At 40.9% G+C, this 22,883-nt stretch overlaps 1 protein-coding gene across 4 annotated transcripts in view; it reads right to left on the reverse strand.

Moving 5' to 3' along the window:
• The window catches only part of COPS4 (COP9 signalosome subunit 4), a 260,796-nt gene extending 256,689 nt beyond the window's left edge, over positions 1-4,107 (reverse strand). The window contains exon 1 of one of the 4 annotated variants that reach the window (XM_086961983.1): positions 3,930-4,107. In XM_086961983.1, coding sequence (XP_086818109.1) covers positions 3,930-4,003 — 74 coding nt within the window. In that variant the 5' untranslated portion in view covers positions 4,004-4,107. The other 3 variants (XM_086961985.1, XM_086961984.1, XM_086961986.1) reach the window with 3 other exon arrangements.
• Between the last annotated feature and the right edge of the window lie 18,776 nt (positions 4,108-22,883).

Here is a 22,883-nt window from a genome sequence, read left to right on the forward strand (position 1 = left end):
AGTTATTTGATTACAGTTAATGTTCTATATTAGGATTTTAACGTATAAACTGCAAGTATCAAAAGAATGTCTCGTAGAAAAGCAGTAACCCACTGGCCTATTTACATTATATGCACTTTGTGAGCTACATGGTACACGTTCTTGGCAGCATGCATATTAACCCTATGTGCTATTTTAGGATCAGTCAATCCCTCAACTAGCCAAAACTCAAATCTATCTGTAAGTAGAACATTAATCACAGACAGGAGTTATCCTGACATTTTTGTTGTTGCCTGGAAATTGCTGACGGCAAGGACAGCGGCAGCAGGTACTTTTAAAACCAAAAGAAACGTGTAAACTCAGCACCCCCTGGAGGTAGCACCTAGTGAGGTGGCACCGGTCGCACCACCCTAGAGCTGACCCTGGATAAAAGGCTGAGGGGACCCACCAGTATTTGAACCTGTGCCCATGAGATCAAACACAGGCCCCTATACTGGACACATTTGTACAGACACAGCTTAATCACTTGCTCGGCCAATTGCAAAACCAGCAGTTTAACACAGATGTCACCTTGGTGACCTATTCTTATTTCTTCAAAAACTCTGGCATGAACTGAAGAATCAAGCATTATCAGTTACGCCAAATTCGCAAATTACTAGCACATCATCTCAAACACTGACACTAACAATAAGATCACAAACTAACGAGACAGAAGGCTTGAACATCATTCAAGCCTCGAACTACATAATATTTCAATCTTGAAACATACCGGGTGGTAAAGCTAACATCCAACTAAAATATAATCCTATTGCCTCAACTATTACACTTAACCCACAATGGAGACAGCCACCCTGGTAAACACCTTAAGACTCATAATAATGAGTCCCAATTGATTACTGCAACATTGTGTTAACTGGCTTACTGAAGATGCATTGAGGTAGACATACAAAAATATAGCAGCAATTTGGTTGGAAAGTTAACAGCAAAATAAGCTAATTCAACTTTTCCAGATACTTTGTATGAGTGATCAGCATGTCCAAACCCACATCTGCCAGGCCTCGGTTAGGTAAAAACACCCTCTACTTGCCCCCCATGTTTTAATGTTTATTTTGTAGGCCCAACCCCCTGTAGCACAAACCATTTGGCTGACAGTTTACAGCACCACATTATAGATCTGGAAGGACACTATATGCAGTTAAGTTAATGCTTGTGTTCATAAGTTAATGCTGTTCGAACTTGTATTTATGGTTCATTAATGCAAAGCCTTTATTATTAGGGTGAACGCTGAGCGCTCTAAGGAAATGTTCTAAGCTCTGACTGCACTACTGACTGGTTCCAATATAAAAATGTGTACACACATTTGCAAAGTTTAACAATATGTAGCTACGTATAATCCTCCTCGATTAGATGCAAATATTTGCAGACGCCTGAAAGCAAAATGTATTGTTCTCTCCTAATAAAACGTTCCCAAAAAAATGCACCAAGAAAAAATAAACGTTTTGCTAAACTACTGTGAAATTATAGGCACCTTTTCTTTGAGGCATCATTTAGTAAAACGTGTTGATGCATGCTAGTATTTCCAAACATTATTCACAATTGAAAATAAGCATAACCAGTTTCAACACGATTATGGGAAATATGAAAATAAACAAGCATTAGCAAAGCCAATATGTTCTGACATCGGTGGTCATCTTTTTGGTTTTGTCAATGCTGGTCTTGTTTTGACACGGTTTTGGTAAAACGTTATTGTTGTGCGAGCTGCCACTCACAAAAGTGCACCCATGGTATATCTCCTTGCATTAATGTAGGTTTATGGCTTTCATGAATTCACAAGAATTTCCAGAAGTAGACTAGGAAATTGTAGAAAATATCTGTGGACTGCATTTTATGTGTAGATTTGCTCATGCAAAACTGTTCACCGTTTACAAGTTAACTTTCCTTCCAACCACTTTTTCCCTCCAACCACTTTTTTCCTCCAACCTGCAAGAAGTTTTATTTCTACCATTGTCAGGAGTAAATGTACAACTTCTCTCAGTATGGGAAAAGATTAGGGAAGAGCTGGTGAAAACCTTAAAACATGCAAGTTAGTGGGCTTGCACATCTGAAAAGGGTATTCCATCCTGGAACTATTGTTTACCACTAACTCCATCTCCCGTATGTTGGTAGGCAGAATGGTAACACAATAAGGGACTTAGAATTCAAACCATACTATGATATGAACTCTGGCATAATCAAAGAGGCTATTATCAGAGATCTTATATAATGAGATTGCTGCCATAATTTGTTGCCACACTGTGTGGCACCAAAGGGACAACTGGATTTTTTACAGGACAAGTAGATTTATGAAGCAACCTGGCCATGGACGAGTAGAAACTTTATTAAATCCCCCACCCCTGATGAATTTAGCATTGCCTATTTTGCAATGCATGTATGGTTTTGTTGCAAGACAGTTTAATTTTACAACTAATTTTTCTCTGGTAAATTGTTAATTAAGAATCACTCCAGAGTTTCTGGGACACAAGTGTGGTTTAAACTCAAAATGTACAATTTCCAAAACGGTATGAAGGGGGAAAAGTGGATTCACCAATAGATCAAAGACCTACTTAAGTAATCATATGCTACAGGTGGAAGAGAATGGATACTGTGATACCTGCAATAATATTTCGATGAATACTGCAGAATCAAAATACTTTGCATAAAACGGTCACTCCTTATGGTTGTCTCTTCAGTTACAAAGAGCTAAATTATCATGGCGCATGGACTATCGTCTCACACCCCTAAGGAGAACTAGTGGGCAATGGTAGGGAAACAAGACTACCGCACCCCACAAGGAAGTTCTCAAAACTCTTAAAGGAAGTGGAAGTCTGTATGATCCACTATACAAGAACACTCGCATGTGATCACTTCAGCCTGTCGGTATATACCACTAATTGACAGCGATCCACTATAGAAGTCAATGCAAATTTAAGACATTTGGCACTCACCTAATTTAAATATTTTATCTAGGGAACATAGAAATACATTTTTATTTCATTACAAACCTGATGCCAATTACAATTTAAAAGTATTTTAAAACGAGACTTTAATTTTATATTAAAACTTACACTGTATTTGGTATCCTGAATATATTGGACTGCTTAGACAAAAGCCGAAAATTAGGGCAGTTGGATTTCCGAAGTCAACATTAAATAAACGTAGCGTCTTAAATGGGGACTTAAACGCACTGAGATCCAAATACATTCGGCTGCTTCAAAATGAATCGAAACAGACACACTGGTGAAAATTCCCATATGCTACGACTGATGAGGATGATGATTACGTTGAAGGAGCTGCAGTTACACTCAATTTACTTAGTCTCTCGTTCAGTTAGAGTAGTAAGCGGTGCGAGCGTATGGACGCATTCTAGCAAGTCTCCTTGAACTCTAAATTTAGATGCGTTGACGTGAAAGAACAAGTTCGTTGGCCCGAGCAAGTAAGTTTTATTTAAAATGGAGGCCTGTAGAAGAAAGCTTCCAGAGTGATAAAGGGGCATTAAACTACGAAAACAGGGGCGCAAAGTTCGGACAACACAGGGAAGTTCCACCTGTAAGAGTAAGCCTTGGCCCCTGCATGTCTACCAGCACTTACCCCAGCTCGCGGGGTCTGGTGACATAGTAGTTGTGCTCACCCTCCATCCTCTGATCGCTTCCTACGCCCTCCCCTGCCCTCCTGGGCAGCTGTCAGGCCCAATCCTCACACCCTGCCCACGCTCTCCCATCTCCACTGCAGGTCAAGCGCAGAAGGTACACCGCAAGCACCAGCTGGAGCGCAGCGCCCTCTGCAGGCGAAGCACAGCGCAGCGTCTGCAGTGCGACGCCTAGTGACAAGTATCCTCCCTCTCTCGCACTCCCTTCTTCTCTGTAGGAGCCCAGGACACTACTCTTCTCCCCGACGGCGCCCGTAAAACTCACTTGCCGGCTAAATCCTTGTGGGAGCCACTAGAGTTCATCAGTTGAGCCAGGTCCTGCCGCACAGTCGCCGCCATGTTGCCAACGTCGGCTACTCGTGACGTCACACGCAGCGACTACTCTCATGGGACCCCGCCTTCTACCGAGTAGAAGCTAAAAGAGGTTTACCCGGGGAAAAATGACCCGTTTCAAGATGGCCGCATAGATGTGTGCTTAGGCCTTTACTGAAAGAGAAGAGGGACTAACGGAAGAATTCAACCTTCGGGTATATGAACGAATGATTGGATGTTAGCTTCGGTCTAACGCCAGGTTTAGTTAGCGACAGCCTTAGCAGGGGCACCCCCTCTTAGACGCCCCACCCGGATCCCAATAAATTCAGACCACACCAATTTCATGTGTATGAAAGAATTGAGCCGCAGTTTATTAGCATTTTTCAACTTGTAAGCGATTCTTTAACACCATTTAAGCTTTGAGTCTGTGGTAATATTCTTCTTTCCTTTCTAGCTTTGCTATTGATGTCATTATTGGAACTGTCATATGTATTGTAGAATGTTACACATGTAATGGAGAATGTTGTAGTGAACCTGAGTTCTAGATCGGAGAAGCGGTTGGAGCTGATCTGTTCTAGACGCTTGGGTTTGTGCTCCAGTGGGTCCTTAGATTTAACTTAAATAAATCCTTATTTAAACTACTTACTGCTTCCTCCGCTCTTTACATTGGCGACGAGGTTTATTTAATAATTTATGGACCCACTGTGTAGCTGAGCGTCTTTCATTTATTATCGACTTTATATTTAAAAAAGAAACGGACCTACGGAGCAAACCTTTTCTTGTGCAGTCTGATGGGAGCTGTAGACGGTGCTTTCTTGTGACTTTCAAGGTACTGTGGTTTCCTTTGTTTGTGAGGATTTCGAGTCGCAAGTTATTGAAGCGTCTCTACGGCAGTTGGTCTGCTCGCGCTCCTGCGCGTTTCCAGTCTGGTGACGTCTGTGATTAGCAACGGACTCCTGAAACGCATCGTTGATCTGGAATGCAGCGCTTGTAGCACGCAACGTCGCGGCCATTTTGGGAGTGCATTTCAGACGGCCAGCTGCTCTGTGATGACAGCGTCGGCGATTGTTGAGCAGCTTGACGGCATTTGATTTACAACGTCTTTCAAGCGGCGATTTGCTGTTTTAAGTGTTATTTTCACAGAGTATTTCCTATAAACATTTTGGCAAGTGAAGGTGTGGTAAGCTGGAGATCTTCTTCAATCTTCTGTTTACTTCAGTGATGTGCACACTTTATTATTTTGAGAAGTGCATGTTGCAGTCTTATTACTACTGTGATCTGCACACTATTTGAAGTTTATTTGCTTCTACTCCCTTGGTGAACATCCTGCTTTCTTCAGTGATATGCACACTGTTTATTTTGAAGTGCATGTCACATTTTGATTTAACCTTTAACTGCACACATTTTATTATAGTTTTATTGTTTTAGGACATTATAATGGCTACATCTCAGATTTGTAATCAACCCTCCATCTTTTTGGAAATTCCAGGAAAACCGAAATTAAGGTGGAAGAAATGGCTTGAGACTTTTGATAATTACATTGTTGCCATTGATGGTACTGGGTTTTCTGCTGCAAGGAAAAAAGCAATTCTTTTCAGTTATTTAGGCACAGCTGCTTTAGAAATTTTCAAGAACCTTATACCTATTGCGCCACCAATTGAAGGAGGTGATGGATGGAACGTTTTTGTTGAAGCTGTTGCTAGACTTGAAAACAGTTTGAAGATGAACCTAATGTCATGATTGAAAGGCATTCTTTTCATAAGAGGAAACAGTCCGCTGATGAATCTGTTGAGGATTATGTAGCAGCTCTAAGAGTTTTAGCTGCAAACTGTGATTTTGGTGCCTATGTTGATACAGCATTAAGGGATCAATTTGTGTTCAATTGTGCAGCTAAAAAAGTGCAAGAACGACTCTTAGCTTGTCGCAATCCTACTCTGGCAGAAGTAATTGATTTGGCCAAAGGGATTGAAAGATCTATTGAGTCATCTAAGGTCATTGCTGCTCATGAAAATAAGAATGCTAATGACGACTCTGTTTGTGCTGTTCAAACGCATAGTAGGGGTAATTTTCAAACTAATAGAGTGTTAAGTTGTTTTAGGTGTGGGTCAAAAACACATTTGGCGAACTGTCCAGATTGTCCTGCACTTAAAAAAAAGTGTACTAAATGTGGTAAAATTGGCCATCTTACATCTTCATGTAGGATTCAAAGGAGAGGTGGTAAGTCTAATTCCACTGTTAGTAGTGTTTCTTATGTTAATGATGATTTGGAGAATCTAATCATTACTATTTATGATGATTCCTTTGATAGTCACATTAATAGTGTTTCTCTTCCTTTCAAAGCTCCTTTAGGGATAGTTCATGTCGGTAAGGTTGCCTTTGAAGCTATGGCTGATTCTGGTTCGCCGGTGACTATCTTATCAGATGTGTTCTTTTATGAAAATTGGAAAGGTGTCAAACTTGTTAAATCCGATATCAATCCTAAAGCTTTTGGTAATTTTGACATCAAAATGTTAGGTTTCTTCGAGGACTCGTTAAAATTTGAGACTTGTGTCATATTTACCAAAATTTGTGTTGCAATTGATGGAAAAAATATTGTTGGGTGGTATGATCTAGGTAAACTTGGCATTAATTTATGCCCAGGATCAGATTGTCCCATTCAGTTGAGAGAAATGCCTGTTAACAATGTTTCTTTGGAGTATCCTCTATCTTCCATTCTGAATAAGTATAAGAATGTTTTTGAAGATGTTGTGGGTGAGGTCAAAGGTTTTTCACACAACATTAAACTTAAAAAGGGAGCTTTACCTGTGCAACACAAAGTTCGTATGGTACCTTTGGGTGTGAGGGACAAGCTCAAGTCACATTTGGATGGTCTCTGTTCTCAAGGTATCATAGAACCTACCGATAGCTCAGAATGGGTTTCAGCTATCGTTATTGCCCTTAAGAAGAATCAAGAAATTAGATTGTGTGTAGATCTTCGATCTCTCAACAAAAACATTGTAGTGGAAACTTATCCTTTGCCAAGAATACAAGAAATGTTGGCTGCTGTCAATGGAGCAACATTTTTTTCAATTATTGACTTGAAAGCAGCATATCATCAGGTTACTTTGGATCAAGACTCTAAAGATCTGATTGCGTTTATAACTCCGTTTGGGTTATTTAGATTCTTGAGGATGCCTTTTGGCCTGGCGTCTGCTGCCAGTGTCTTCCAAAAGTTGATTGAAAATTTGTTTAGTGGAGTTAAAGGTGTCCAGTCTTTTCAAGACGACATTTTATTCTTTGCTAAGTCTATTGATGAGCATAATGTCACTCTGGAAAAAGTTTTGAAGATCCTAAGTAGCAAAGGCATGACGGTGAGCAAGGAAAAATGTAGATTCTTAGTTAAAGAAATTGACTATTTAGGCCATAAAATTACTCAGGAAGGGATTTTTCCAAAAAAAGATATCATTAGCAACCTTGAAAATGCCAGCAAGCCTCAGGACTAGGATGCTTTACGCTCTTTTCTTGGGTTAAGTGAATACTATGCGAAGTAGGTGAAAGGATATGCTTTGGTTATTGAACCACTCAGACAACTACTTAAAAAAGGTTTGAGATTTGTTTGGACTGATGTCCATGATTCAGCTTTTCAGGGTGTGATTAAGCTTATTGTTAGTGCTCCGGGTCTTAAAACTTTTGATCCTGAAGGGCAGTCTTTTGTAACTGTGGATGCAAGCACGGTTGGATTGGGGGCTGTTTTCACGCAGATGGTTAATGGCAAGGAGAGAGTTATTTCGTTCATCTCAAGAGCAATTAGGGTGCTGAAGTGCATTATAGTATAATCGAGAAGGAGGCTTTAGCCTGTGTGTGGGCTGTGGAGAAGTTAACACATTTTTTGTGGGGTAGGCCTTTTGTTTTGGTGACGGACCATAAACCTTTGGTTTATATGATGGATGGCGTGAGGAGTGGTAGAGCATCTTCTAGATTGGTTCGGTTAATAGCGAGACTGCAGGAGTTTAACTTTGAGATTCAGAAAGTTCCAGGTGGAAATAATTTTGCTGCAGACTGCTTATCTAGGTTGCCTCCACTTAGTGATTCTTGTGATGAGGTCATGGACCAGCAAGAGTGTGTAGTGGCTGCTTTGGATGCTGTAGAGTCCAGCAATGTTGGCATTGGTGAGGATGAATGGAATAATCATGTTGGTAAAGATAATTTGTTAGTTAAAGTCAAATCTTATGTTGTTAATGGATGGCCCTCTGTTAAAAATCTTGAATCATCATTGAGGAGTTTTGCACAAGTGGCAAATGAGCTATCTATTGAAAATGGAATTTTATTGAGGAATGATTTGTTTGTTCCACCTGGTAGTCTAAGAGAGAAGATTATCAAATTAGCACATTCAGGGCATCCTGGTGTTTCAGGTACCAAGAGGTTGCTTAAGAGTCATTATCGGTGGCCGGGTTTGGATGCCCCTGTTGAGAAGTTTATCAATAACTGTGCGGTGTGTGTTAAGTCTGACAAGCACCGGAAGGTTTCAACTGAACCATTGTCAATTTGTGAAGCTCCTACAGGTCCTTGGGAAAAGCTGTCTATTGACTTTTCAGGACCTTATGATTGTCTTGGCAGAGAAAAAAGATTTTTAATTGTTCTCATTGATGATTTTTCTAAATGGTTACATTATTCTTTTGTTGAGCATCCTAGTACTGATGTGGTTATTAGTTTCCTGGACAAAGTTTTCAGGATTGAAGGGGCACCCATTTCCATTAAGTCTGACAATGGTGTTCAGTTCGTTTCTAACAAAATGGAAATGTTTCTTAAAAAGTTTGGAGTGTCTGATAAGAGGGCTCCTCTTTATAGTCCTCGTTCCAATGGTCAGGTCGAAAGGGCCAACAGATTTTTTAAAGAGGGGATTCAAGCCGCTTTAGAGAGTAATTTGGATATTTTTGACTTTGTGAAAGACAAAATTTGGAGTTATCATTTGACTCCTAACTCTTGTACAGGAGTTTCTCCTTTTTGTCTTATGAGAGGCAGACAAGCTAGATCTTTTTTTTTGCCTCAACTTAAAAACAAGAGCAATTTGACAGAAAGTTTTGAGTCTTCTATCTCTAAAGCTAGAGATAATATAACTTCCGCACGAATGTCAGGAAAATCCTATCATGATGGTTATCATCATTGTAAGAGCAAAGTTGTGAACGTTGGTGATTGTTTTTTTTTTTTTTTAAAGTCCTCATTACGCAACTGTTTAAAGTAAGGAAGTTTACAGGGACCCTTCTCAACTTCCCGGCATCTCTGAGAAAGGGAACCCCTTACATCCGTATACTTGTAAGGAGGAGGATTCTTGTTTCGGATTGGGGTGAGCTAGCCATTATGGCTACTCTTGCAAGCCTTCCTCAATATTGTTGCGGTAGCGTAATCATTGGACATTGCAGTGGAGTATGATGAGGAATCCAAGTATATGACTACCACGTTATATATACACACCATAATTTAAGTCACCCCTTATGAAACTCTTCCCAAATATCCCAGAATTTGTATTTTTTAGAGCCTAACTTCTTATTTTTGTCTAAGTTATACACTTTCAAAACTGACGCCAGCCATTCTTATGGGTCGGAGGGACAGGGTTTATCCATTTTACACAAATCTCCCTCCTTGCCAAAAGAATCAGTATGAAAATTAAGTTCTCTTGGGCTTTAGAAAAAGGTCTTACTACATTCATACTTGTCACCCCAAAAATAACTAGGTCCATACTTACAGAAAGTTGTCTTCCCATTACCCATTCTAAGGTAATACCCACATCTTTCCAGAAGCCATCAAGACTAGGACATCGCCAAAACATATGTAAGTCGTCAGCCATCTGTAAACCACATTTTGGGCAGCTCTTCACTGTGGCCCCGTTCAGTTTGGATAGCCTTTTCGGAGTCCAGTAGGCTCTATGAATAGTGAGCAAATGATTTCTTTTGAGAGCAGCAGACGTTACAATCGACCAGCATTTGCTCATAGATACTTGCCATGAATTGCTTGTATCCAGCGTCGGCAGGTCTTTTCCCCAGATACTCTCTGGAATTCGGAAGTCGTCCTCCCCGGCAGAAATTAGGGCCCAGTACCAGAAGGATATTTCTTTCAAGAATGTTTTTCTAGCCTGCATCTTTATTTCCAGGGAGATATTACCTTTCCTAGTTTCTTTGAGAGACTTGCTCCAACTCAATAGTTGGTAATATTTGAATTTCGAAAGAGTGGAGTTTGTACATTGCGATAATATTTCCCATTCAAGAAGCTTATTTTGAAACAGGAGCTGCCCCCATTCTGTTATTCCAGCAGATTTTAGAGGGATCGCTAAACTGTCCCTAAGGCAGTCTGGTGTAGTCTGAGAATCCCAAATCGGGGCCTTATCGCTATAGAAGGGGATATCTACTGTAGATCTGACACAATACCACAGTCTAGCTGCTGATTTCAGGATCTTCAATTGAATTTTTTTAAAGAACTTCAGGTGACCGAATTTATACAAAAAGTGGCTGGTGTTATTTGTTAAATTTTGTAGGAATAATGGATAGTTTTCGTAAGAGCCCAACAACACTCTACTATTTTTAAATTGGAAGGCCCTGCAGTATTCTAGGAGGTCTGGACTAGCTATACCTCCCTGCTCCTTAGTTCTCTTTAGCTTATGCCATGCAATTCTTGGTTTTTTAGAAGACCATATAAAACTGGATAAATCTCCCTGCATCTTTTTTATGTTTTCTCTATTAAACTCGAGCGGGATAGCGTTAAAAATAAAGGTGAATTTTGGCAAAATTGCCATTTTTATGATGTTAGATTTACCCAGGAATGTTAAAGGCAGACCCCTCCATACTTTCAAGAGCTTTTTTACCTCAATCTCTACCCTATGGAAGTTTATTTGGGTTATTTTATCAATATCTTTTACAAGATCGATACCCAGGTATCTTATTTTTTCTTTACAGAAAGGGGATCCAAAATTTTCATTCCAGCTTATAGTTTCGGTTTTAGTTTGATTTATCTGGTGACCAGATATTTTCCCAAAACTTATTGAGGTCTCTTCTATTGTTTTAAGAGCCTCTTCTAAGTCTGAAGTAAAAATCATAAGGTCGTCTGCATAAAGAGCTACTTTCTTATGCCACCCTTGATAACAAAATGGGGAGATTGAAGGGAGATTCCTAAGGCACTTTGCGATCGTCTCAATTTAGAAGTTAAAAAGCAAGGGGGAGAGGGGACACCCTTGGCGTGTTCCTCTACCTATCAGGATATTATTTGTTAGGTTGCCATTAATTAGTATTTTAGCTCTAGGAGAGTTGTAGATGTTTTCTACGACTTTTACGATGTTATCCCCCAAATTAAACTTCTTTAGAACCTCACTTAAATAGCACCAGTTGGTGATTGGGTTAGGATTGTTAGTTCCTCTCACACACCCAAAGGTATGTCTAAGTTCAGTATTCCCTTTAAAGTGGAAAAAGTTTCAGAATCCACTGTTTTTCTCAAGGGCAGAGGGTGGTGGAGTAAAAGTTCTGTGGTTGTTCTTAAACCTGGCCAAGAATTTTTTTTTGATAAAGCGTCTCTTTCGAGTAGCCGCACGCTATATAAAACCCCGGTATAACATAACATAACATAACAAGATGGTGAAGATGTTTGGTTTGATAATTCCTTTTCTGGTCCATCACAGAAGGAACAGTTTGCTTGTTCCAGTGATGGTCTTGGTTCTTCTCTCCGTTCAGAGTCTGATCCCATTCTGGATTCTTCTGTTTCTGATTGTGATGCTGGTTCTAGTTCATCTGTTCTTGGATCACATGTCTCTCATAAAAGATGTGTTAAGTTGCCAAAGAAATTTGATGATTATATTCTGGATTAATCTTTCTTCGTTTTGTTTTACTTTTGTTTTGTTTTATTTTATCTTATTTTGTTTTATTTGTGGAAAAGATACATGTGGTAATATTCTTCTTTCCTTCCTAGCTTTGCTATTGATGTCATTATTGGAACTGTCATATGTATTGTAGAATGTTACACATGTAATGGATAATGTTGTAGTGAACCTGAGTTCTAGATCGGAGAAGAGGTTGGAGCTGATCCGATCTAGACGCTTCGGTTTGTCCTCCAGTGGGTCCTTGGATTTAACTTAAATAAATCCTTATTTAAACTACTTACTGCTTCCTCCGCTCTTTACAGAGGCCACAGTTTATTAGGCATTTTTCAACTTCTATCCGATCCTTTAAACGCCATTTACCTTAGTAGGCGAGCCTGTGTCCTTGACCCATTAGCTATAAGCACTGTGCCTTACATTCAGTGCAGGTCTATTTGCCCTGTGACCGCTACCTCAGGACCCAACCTTTAACTTTCACTCCGGGCAAGCATCTGCTTCTAACCCAACCGGATGACCTTTTCACTTCTGGTGTCCACTCACTCCCCGGGTAAGCATCTGCTTCCGACCCGGCCGGGTGACCTTTCACTTCTGGTGTTCACACATCTCCTTCCGGGTAAGAGTTCGCTTCCAACCCGCCTGGGTGACTTTTCACTTCCGGTGTTACCAAACTTTTGTTACGTGAACAAGCATATGTGCTTCCAGCCCACCAGACCGCAGGTGAATGTTCCCCCAACCCAGCTCTGCGACGGTGACCCGGTACCCAACTTCTTCCATGCCACAGGCTCCGCCCTTAATTGTCTACTTAATTATTTTCTTCTGGTTCTCCTGAACAAGGCCACTGGGGGAGCCTGCCATTAACCCCTGGGTCCTGACTGTCCCGTTTGTGTCAGGTTCCCGTTTCGCAACCTGTCCCCAACCTTTGATACCAAAGGACCTCCGGCAAGTCACCTATGCCTCTGCGACAAATGTTTCCTGTTGTCTCCCTCCTCTACTTCTTGTTCCTAAGCAGGTGGGTGGGTCTTCTATTGTAAAATTCCCAGGAGAAAGAGGGCCCTGTGCCAGGCACCTGCGCTTAAATACCCCCACCTCTCTGCCAAATTCCTAAGATTAAATTTATGACTGAGCTGACCCGGCGCTGTGATCTGCTGGTCCAGCTCCTTCCCTGTCTCCATGCCCTTGTCCCCACCCAGTACTGTCTGGGTTCTGCTCCTTGGGGGTGGCCTCCACTTACGCCCCGGTCCAGAAACTATCCCCCTCCCCTTGGGGAGTGGGGGGCCAAACCAAAGGGCATTGCAGAGGCACCCCCACTTAGTCGCCAAATCCAAATCCCAATAAATTCAGACCACACCAATTTCATGTTTCTGGAAGAATTGAGGACGCAGTTTATTAGGCATTTTTCAACTTACAAGCGATTCTTTAAACACCATTTAACTTATTAGGCAAGCCTGTGTCCTTGACCCATAAGCTAAGCATTGTGCCTTAACATTCAGTGCCGGTCCATTTGCCCCTGTGACTGATAGGTCACAGGGGTAACATTTCACTTTCACTCCGGGCAAGCATCTGCTTCCAGCCCGACCGGGTAACATTTTTACTTCCGGTATCCACACACTCCCCTTGGGTAAGCGTCTGCTTCCAACTCAACCGGACGACCTTTTCACTTCCGGTGACCACACGCTCCCCGGGTAAGCATCTGCTTCCGACCCGGCCGGGTGACCTTTCACTTCCGGTGTCCACACATCTCCTTCTGGGTAAGAGTTTGCTTCCAACCCGACCATGTGACTTTTCACTTCCGGTGTTACTAAACTTTTGTTACGTGAGCAAGCATATGTGCTTCCAGCCCACCAGACCGTGGGTGAACGTTCCTCCCCACTGATCTCTGCGACGGTGAGCCAGTACCCAACTTCTTCCATGCCACAGGCTCAGCCCTTAATTTTCTACTTAATTGTTTGCTTCTGGTTCTCCTGAACAGGGCCATTGTGGGAGCTTGCCAGTACCCCCTGGGTCCTGACTGTCCCGTTTGTGGCCTGTTCCCGTTTTGCAACCTGTTTTATTTTTTGTCAGATCACTTTGTAAGTACCGCCATGCCTCACTGGGAGCTTTCACTGCCAGCGCGGCCTCCTCGCCATACCTGCGGCCAGTTCGTCAAAACTACCAACAGCCCCTTGCATTGAATGCTGCTCATATCCCTTAGCAGAACATCTGTCCCAGTATCGGATAGGTGCACCCCGTCTGCATTGAAATAGTGTGGCTGCAGCAAGTTAATTAGGCTATGCCTAATGCTTCGTAAACCTGCCCCGCACAGAAATTTGCCAGTGAGGCTGTTTAGCTTCCGCCTTGACAACTCTATGCCTGTTTAGGAGCGGGCACCCGCCCATACCCTTCTGGGGATGATCTCACACCATACAAGTTCTGTAGCATCCATGCTCCTGGCTAAATTGGTGAGATCTTTATTTAGCATGTGAAGTAGTACCCCTCCCTGTCACTGGAAGGTTATTTCCCCGTAGATGAATTACTAAAACATCCGGGTCCTTTGAGTGGGTACGTCAAGCTTGAATGACGGTGTCCAATTCTCTTCACTGTAACCCTATCTTTCCAAACCATTTCACGGTTGTCCGTACGTTGAAACAGGAATGCCGCATATCACCCATTGTTGCGAGCTCTATTTGCAGCCCTGGACACGTAAGAGTGCCAGACGACCCACACGGTTTCACACTCTGTGGAGTAGAACAGAAGCACAGAAAGGTAAATAATGAGTCGTTAAAACCCTTTATTACAAGTATAAACTTTGTATACATAGGTGTGGTACCGTCCCCTAAAAACTTGCAGACCCAAACCTGCCTCTTAATTATTTGTCTGTTGAGTGTTTGGGCCTAATGTACACCCGAAACCTATCTGATTCCCATCTTTGTATTCGTTTTATTGCGTTTGCTGAAATCCCTTTCTGGAAGGCTGTGGTTGCTGCCCCAATGCGAAAAGAATGATATATTATATTGATGCCCTTGGAGCCTGACCCTTTGGAGTTTTGCCGTAACACCCTTTTGAACTGATAAAGTGTTACAGGAGTCCCATCTTTATGGGTGACAAGGTATGCGTCGCTGTTAACCCCTTCCGGTTCCTTCATTTACCCTGCCAGAAGCTTCACTGGGCAATAAGGAAACCATGTAATCAAAAATATAAAAAGACTGCTCACCTATAGCATATAAGTGTTGGGCACTGTGCGATAATCTTCAGTGTAAGCGTAAACAAGTGAACGCTATGTTTCTCATGCAGAGGGACAGTTCCAACATGAAAATTGACAAGTTGTAGATGTAAAGTGGTCGAAATCCACTATAAACGAAGAGTAGGATATAAATAAAATTAGACACTTCTAGGTGGTGTTGACATTATTATAGTTACAGCACACATTAAGAAACTGCTATGAGGAGGCTTAACATAGATCCAGCGATCGATGGTTTTGGAACAGGCACTAATACATGCCAGGACTATTGTGCCACTTCTTGGACTACAATTTTGACCTGGATCAATATAGCTGTGATGACACTTTGCCTCTACTTATGTTTGGAAACGCATAAGGGCATTTTTAATTTGTGGGCCATTACAAATCTTGTTATAAATTATTATACACTCTGCTATGGCTCGCACTAGTTCCGAACATAACATTGGACTATGTGTGTTGTTATTAATGACATCTAGATTGTTTACAGAATATTTCTTCTTGAATACTTAAATTAATTGATCATTTTATATCAGTGTGGTGTTACTATAATAATGTCAACACCAACTACAAGTGTCTAATTTTTAAACTTATTAATAAGTATCCCAAAGCTGCATGATTTTCATTACCAGCTCTAAATATATTTTGGAAATTATGGGCTCTGAAAATACACACATTTTCATCTCATATACACACATTTAAATTTTGGTATACATATATTAATTCAACCAAGCAAAAGCTTCTTATTTAGTAGACTGAGCTGCACACTGGAGAGCTACTCATACTCATTTACCATCTATATCAATGGTGTAGAGGCTGCACTGTGGGAAGTACAAGGAGACCCCCTTCAAGTGGGTTCAAGGGCATTACCAGCCCTCTTATGCTCCAACAATGCCATCCTTATGTCAAGGAAGGCATTAAGCATTAAATGGCTTTTAGATTCTTACTTTAATTTTATGATCTATCTGCGAATACTTCAAAATCCTTTGTGATGGTTACGGCAGTTAAGCCCACTAAAACAAAAAGTCATTTTTATCTCAAAACTAAGATCAACCAGGCCACTCCTTCAACTATTTGGGCATCTTGTTCAACAATAAGTCCTCATGGGGCTCTTCCTTCCAATCGAAGAAGTTTACATTAGCCAGACCATGTGGAGCGGTTGTGGATTTCAGATTAAGGGTGGGCAAGAAACCTACTAAAGATTTGACTCATATCTATAAAGCTAAGTGTGTTTCTGCTGCCTGCTAAGGCAGTGATATTTGGGGGTATTGTGACTGTGGCCTAATACATACATCTAGAGGAAAATACGTTCTTAAGGCAGCTATTGGGGGGTCCTCTAAAGTCCCCTTACACTTGCTGTGTACGAGGAACTTAGTATTAGTTACATTTCAGACACCATTACATTTAGGCTATTACTATGTTGGATCTCAATATGGATCAAGAGTGATCCAATCCTTAATAAAGTGATAATCAGGCACTGCCTCTCTTTGGCTAATTCTACAGCCATCCCTTCACTGAGTTTCTTTAAGTCTGCATTTACCGCCCTGAGTCACCCTGGCCTTTTTATGCAGCCTGTGGAAATTATTACAGCTGATTATCTGTGGGTAAAAAACGTTATTTTTAATCTAGTCTCTCCCCTCTTAGAGAGGATCATGAATTGTGTAAATCATCTGTTCAGGCTTTCCGTCTGAAAAAAACAGGTCTATTGAATCATGCCTGACTTTAGTGAATAATGTTTACCATCGTCAGCTCTTATCCAGGTTCAGGTTGAACTCTTTCTTCCTACTGATAAGTTTTCCTAAGGGTTGGGTGGCTGGTGGCATTCTAGGCCGTTGTGAGTGTGACAAAATCTTAGTGCAGTATATTACACACATTGTCATGTTCTACAGTCAATGGTTCCTATCCTTAGAGAGGGGCAGTTTCCCCAAGTAAGGCCAGCAATGCTGTTTCTCTCCATCTTAGGAGACGTTCACATTTGTGTAAATATTGGCCTTAATCTCCTGTTTTTTTTACTTGTTTATATAACATCTGTACACTTTGGTTTCACTCATATATCTACACGACAAATGGATCAACTGTTATTTGCACCTGTTTTGCCATTTACGTCTCAAGATTTGCGTATAATGCATTTTTCCTTACATGTGTACTGTTATGTATTTTTATCTGATTTTATTCTTTATTTATCTTTTACAGTTGTTCATTTAACTGAATAAGGAGTCTATCTATCTATCTATCTATCTATCTATCTATCTATCTATCTATCTAACTATCTATCTAGCTATCTAGCTATCTAGCTATCTATCTACTGGCAGGTAGCTAGAGAGCTACCAGGAGCTCACAAGCTACTCTGGTTAAGAACATTACTGACACAGGGAGAAGTGGACTGTTTATCACCTCTCAGAAAAAATGTGGCCCACACCTGGGTAGTACCTTCAGTGCTACATTGTTCCAAATTATTGATTTTCTTTAATAAACCTTTTTATATATTATTCTCATAACAACTACTTGTTGTTGCACTGCAAATGAATATCACCCTAAATCACATACATTGTCATTTTAAGGTTTTCTCTTCATGACATAGCCAATGCTTTCATAAGTGCAGACAATATATGCTCATCTCAATAAACAATACAAACAAACGGTGTTGGGGGCATCTTTATCCTGTTTTAGTGGGTGGTCACAACTATACAATACCATAGGATCCTGATTTGGACCCTGAGTAAACTAGGTCTGTCGGCAGTGATAAGTCTACTACCCTCAACGTTGTTTCTGCCTTTCCTGTAAGAGGTGTGTGCTGCATCCCTTGATTTTCTTCTGCCTCTTATACAATCTATATATACTTGTTAATCACTCGCTAGTACAGTCTGTTAGGCAGTTGTGAGAGCATGTCAGTCTGGGTGGCCTATAATCAAGAAGCCTTTCCTTTTCCAACACTGTTGGTTCCCCTATCTGGTACCTGTAGCTGTATATCTGAGTTTCTCCTGTTCTGCATTCTGCATACGCTCATTTTTTTGTCTCCCTCAACTATTTTTTTGTCAAGTGCTTTTGTTGATCTTCCTGACATGGCTAAGCAACATTTTGCCACCACTATGGTCAAATCTGTACACTTGCATTCATACTTACTTTGTTTAGGTCTGGGGATCAGGTACAGCATGCCCACCCTCAGAGTACAGACTGTTCTTTAGTCCACCACTTTTACTATTGTTTCAGTCATATATTTCCAGTAGTCTAATAGATTCAAGCAGTCCTACACCTTATGATAAAAACTGTCTGCAGACCCTTTAATTCTAGGACATTAATCTTTAGACTGTATATTTTACTGAGCTTCCTTGGAGTGAGATAGTGCTGATGAAGAAAATTAAATTGTATACATTTGAGCAGGGACTACAGAACAACTATGCTGTATAGTTAACAACTCTGTCTTAGTCTTCTTCTTTGAATGCCACACTCCTGTATGCCTCTACTTGGCCTACTAGGCTGTAAGTTTCTGTGGAGTATCGTGAAGCAGTAAGCGATCTACTATTGTTAACACTCTATTTCCCAACCCATGTGTTCATATTATTCTTAGTGCCTTGTGTGTCATAAGCTATGTTTGCCTTTTAGCTCCATGTGACCGTAGATGTCTTTATTATGCTGTAATGTGCTAAGAACTGATCTGCATATGTTGGAAATGGCCCTTTTTGCAGGGTTATCCCCAAACTTTTTGCTTCTTCCTCCCTTGTTTTTCCTGACCTGTGGTGGTTGGCAATAGGACTCTGGGCACTTTACCACTGCTGATCAGTGCTAAAGTGCACATGCTCTCTGTGTAAATTGTTATTGTAATTGGTTATCCATGATTGGCATATTTGTATCACCAAGAAGTCCCTAGTAAAGTGCATTGAGTGTGCCAGGGCTGGTGATACAAATGCTACTAGTGGGCCTGCAGCACTGATTGTGCCACCCACATGAGTAGCCCTAAAATGGCGTCTCAGGCCTGTCACCGCAGTGTCTGTGAACTGCCATGTACACCTGGTCAGTGTCCCCACTGACCAGGCCTAACACTTCCCTTTCTGTACACATTGGTCACCCCTATGGAAGGCCCAAGGTACCCCCTTTGGCAGGGTGCAGTGTATGTGAAAGGTAGAGCATGTACTAGTGCAGCTGACACTCTCTGGTAGTGAATTACAGCCATTTTCGTTTTTCGCCATTGTAAGGCTATCTTGCCCATAGACCCTGAAGTCTTGCAAACAAAGACCCATACCCTACGTTTCAATATATGGCGACATCCGGTCTTTGGACTTTTCAAAGATCAAGACCAAAGCCTTGAGACCAGTAACAATGGTCATTTCCTTGCCTTGGGGGAGCAGGTGGAAATGTTAGCTGGCACAGACAACAGTCAAATGTTCCTTCTTAGCCTAAGGCTAAGCGACAAGGCTTCTTGGAAAATCAAGACTTCATTAATGGTGGGCCAAGAAAGCTCCTAGTTCGAATTGCCAGCATCTACTGTGAGCTTTGGAAGAACAGTGGTTTCAAGTATGAAATATGGTTTGCATTAGCAGATCGAAACTGGATGTCTCTGAATTCAGCTTGACACTCGTCGGACCAATGGTAGGCCTGACCATGTTTTTGTGAGGTGCTTTAGAGAGGCACTGAAGATTACACAGCAACCTCTGCCCAAGAAAGAATGACAGGATGATGTGTTGGCATTTGCTGGTGCACATGTGAGGGATTACCGTTCTTGATCTGATCGCATGCCTTCCTGGGAGAAAACCTTCAGAATTTCACAAAGTACTTTCAGAATGCACATTTTATCTTGTTTACAGAGACATTTGCCAGAGGGAAGGCACCAAAGAATTTAACATGTCTCATTGTGTTCTTTGTTAGACGTTACAACACCAGGATGTTGTCACTCTAATTCAAACAATTTGGATTATAGTCAATTGTCATTTTTATTTCTTCCTGAAGGACCTCCCATGTGACTGACTCCAAAATCTATTATTTAAACCTACACAACAAAAGTTTTGGAATACGGATGACTCTTCAATTTCCAGTTTCCAACATCCTTTCTTGAAATCAACGTTGGAGAGCAAACGTCTACAATTGAGTTTGTGTATTATGTCTTGGATGCATTGAGCAACATGTATCAGTCTGGATTGCTTGTTTGGGTTGTTCCATTTCCCCGTTTTCCCACCTCCTTGGTTCGGTGATCTAATCTTGCTTTTTAATGAGCTGATGGATGATAGGATATTTCAGACAGGTTATGCTCTTGCACATCTTCAAGAAATGATCTCTTCAACCACATAGGTGACATTAGTTGCCTACTCCAGGACACTGACTTTCTTGTTGGAAATCTAAGCCACAACGAAAACACTCCTTGTGGGGTGATTATTTTGGGTGGCATTGGTCGTTGACTTGGCAAATGTTGTAAATCACAGAAAGCCCAAATTGAATCCGTCCATTGTGGTGCCCTAAATGTCTGTTGTGTGAGCAGACTAAGCCATTGCTGGTATGTCAGATAGTTTAGTTCTCCAACTTTGGTAAGAGTTGTTTTGCGTAAACGTAATGACTCGCACCATTCCATTATTTGGGATTTGAGTACCTTGTTTCTATTATGCTTCTCAAATTCACAGTCTTTCAAACATCACTTAGGTTTAGTCATGATGCTCAGATTCCACATTCATCTGTAGACTGAATCATTTCCTTCGGTTTGTTGTGTCAAAAACAATGAACTTGGCATTAGGACCTATGCAGTGCATCAGAAACCTTTTCCTTGTGTTCTTCATCTTTTATGCCCATGATCACCAAGACAATATTGTATTCTTTGATCCACCAGCTCCAGCTGAGCGATAGGTTTTTGGATTTCGACAGGCCAAAGTGCTGGGGCTAGCCTAGTGCAAAAGGGTCAATAATGATGTATAGTGCACAATAACACCTCTCCGTCAGGGAGACCCTCCAGCATTTCACAAATTTGCGATTTGCAAATTTCCCGCAATATTATTTCAACTGGTTGGGGCAAAAAATATAAACAAACTCACGTTCCCCCCGATTACTTTTAGTCTGTGATAAAATCGCTTGCTTGTGGAACAAGGATCATCTGTGAACGCCTTTCTTTTACAACATCACAGAAACAAATGAACTATGGGGTATTTTGACTTTACTGTAACTGACTTAACTATGGATAAAAGTATGCAAAAAGTTATGAATGTCTATAAAATAATGTGCCACAAAAATGCAGCAAACAAACTGATAATTCACCACAAAGATGTCATACTTGTGCTGCAAAATTTCCTATTTCATGCCGCAATATCCTGGACGGTCTGGTTAGGCTATTTTCAGATTCAGACAGAATGCAGTCTCTCTTTGCTCATGTCCTGCTCATTTGTTCACAGATCATCAGCTACACAGTATCATGAGAGAGTTGTGCTTTAATTTGATGCAGCACCACTCGTACGCAAGGCCTGCTTTATCTATTGCAAAATCTTAACCACATGACTGCTAAGGCAATTCCCCTCCTGTGCTAGAAGTTCCTATATTCCATGGAGCATTGCACACGACCAGTGTACTGCATGACGAGCTCAGCTCGTCATGAGCAGCGAAGGGGTTAATAAACACTGACACACACTGAAGTGCAGCAAGAATAATTTATTAACTAATTCAGGTACATGTGAACAAAGAAACAAATGCTCATGCAGGCAACAGGCTAAATCAGATTTTCATAATTTAATGATGGAATGTCCTAGTTTTATTAAAGACGTTGAGGCAAGCTAAGCCTCAAATCTCGGCACACCTATGGAGGTAAACTACAGAAACAAGAAACCAATCAGGATTAGAACCCACATATATAAACCCTGGAAGTAAAGTGCAATAGTCCTGTTTCTTGTAGTGAGAATGGTATCCCCACAAATGCAGAAAGTTCAACAGCTAACCCATCATCCAAGATCTAAGATCCAGAATTTGTTAGTCTTCTTCTTCGCAATCCTCACAAAAGTGTGGAGGTACTGGTGTAGATGGATCTAGAAGAAAACTCTTTTGATACAAATATTCTAAAACGAGCATACAGTTTTATAATGGCAATAAGAACCAGAGGAGAAATAATTCTCCTCTCAACGTCTTCAATAAAATTAGACTTTCGATCCTCTAAACTAGTAAAATCTGTATTTTATGTCATGTCCAGGGGCCATTATTATACTTGGTTAAAGCATTTTGAAAACATGAGGAGACAACATGTGAGGTACAAGATTGCAACAAAAATGTGAAAGTGGTTATGCTCGATATTTTTATCAATTCGCTTTATTCGACCTTTGTCATAAAAATCGTAAAAATATATCCAATAATATATGAACAAGACAATATACAGATAAAATGCTAAAATAAAAAAAATCATAATAGAAAAGATTATTTCCTGTCCATATTTCATGAAATGCAAAGGAGACCCGCATCAGAAATGTTAATGAATAAATACATCAGTGATAAAAGAGGTCAGCAAGAGGAGATCCCTAGATCCAGCCCCTAAGTAGATGTTGACTAGTTTAGGGCAGTAAGCAGTTAATAGAAAAGGGTAAGATGACACTGAGTATCAACGCTTCAAATGCTAAATAAAACAAAGTATGGCTCATTTCTGTTAACATTTTGGCACAATCAAGGATGTCAAGAACAAGAAGCAGATGTCATAGCTTTGGCTCTAATGACCAACATTTTCTCCCAAAACTTAGCAACTGCACAAGCACAAACCAGATTTGGATCCGATCTTACGATTCTTAAAGCGACCAAGCTACTTCTTGTGATCAGTAGCCTACAAACTGCTTTGATCCATTTTTGGCGTATAACAGCACAGCTAGTGCAAGCAAACAATACAAGACCTGTTGTTTCGGGGAAGA

Source organism: Lissotriton vulgaris, chromosome 3_1 (genome assembly GCF_964263255.1).
Source record: "Lissotriton vulgaris chromosome 3_1, aLisVul1.2, whole genome shotgun sequence".
Lineage (NCBI taxonomy): Eukaryota > Metazoa > Chordata > Amphibia > Caudata > Salamandridae > Lissotriton > Lissotriton vulgaris.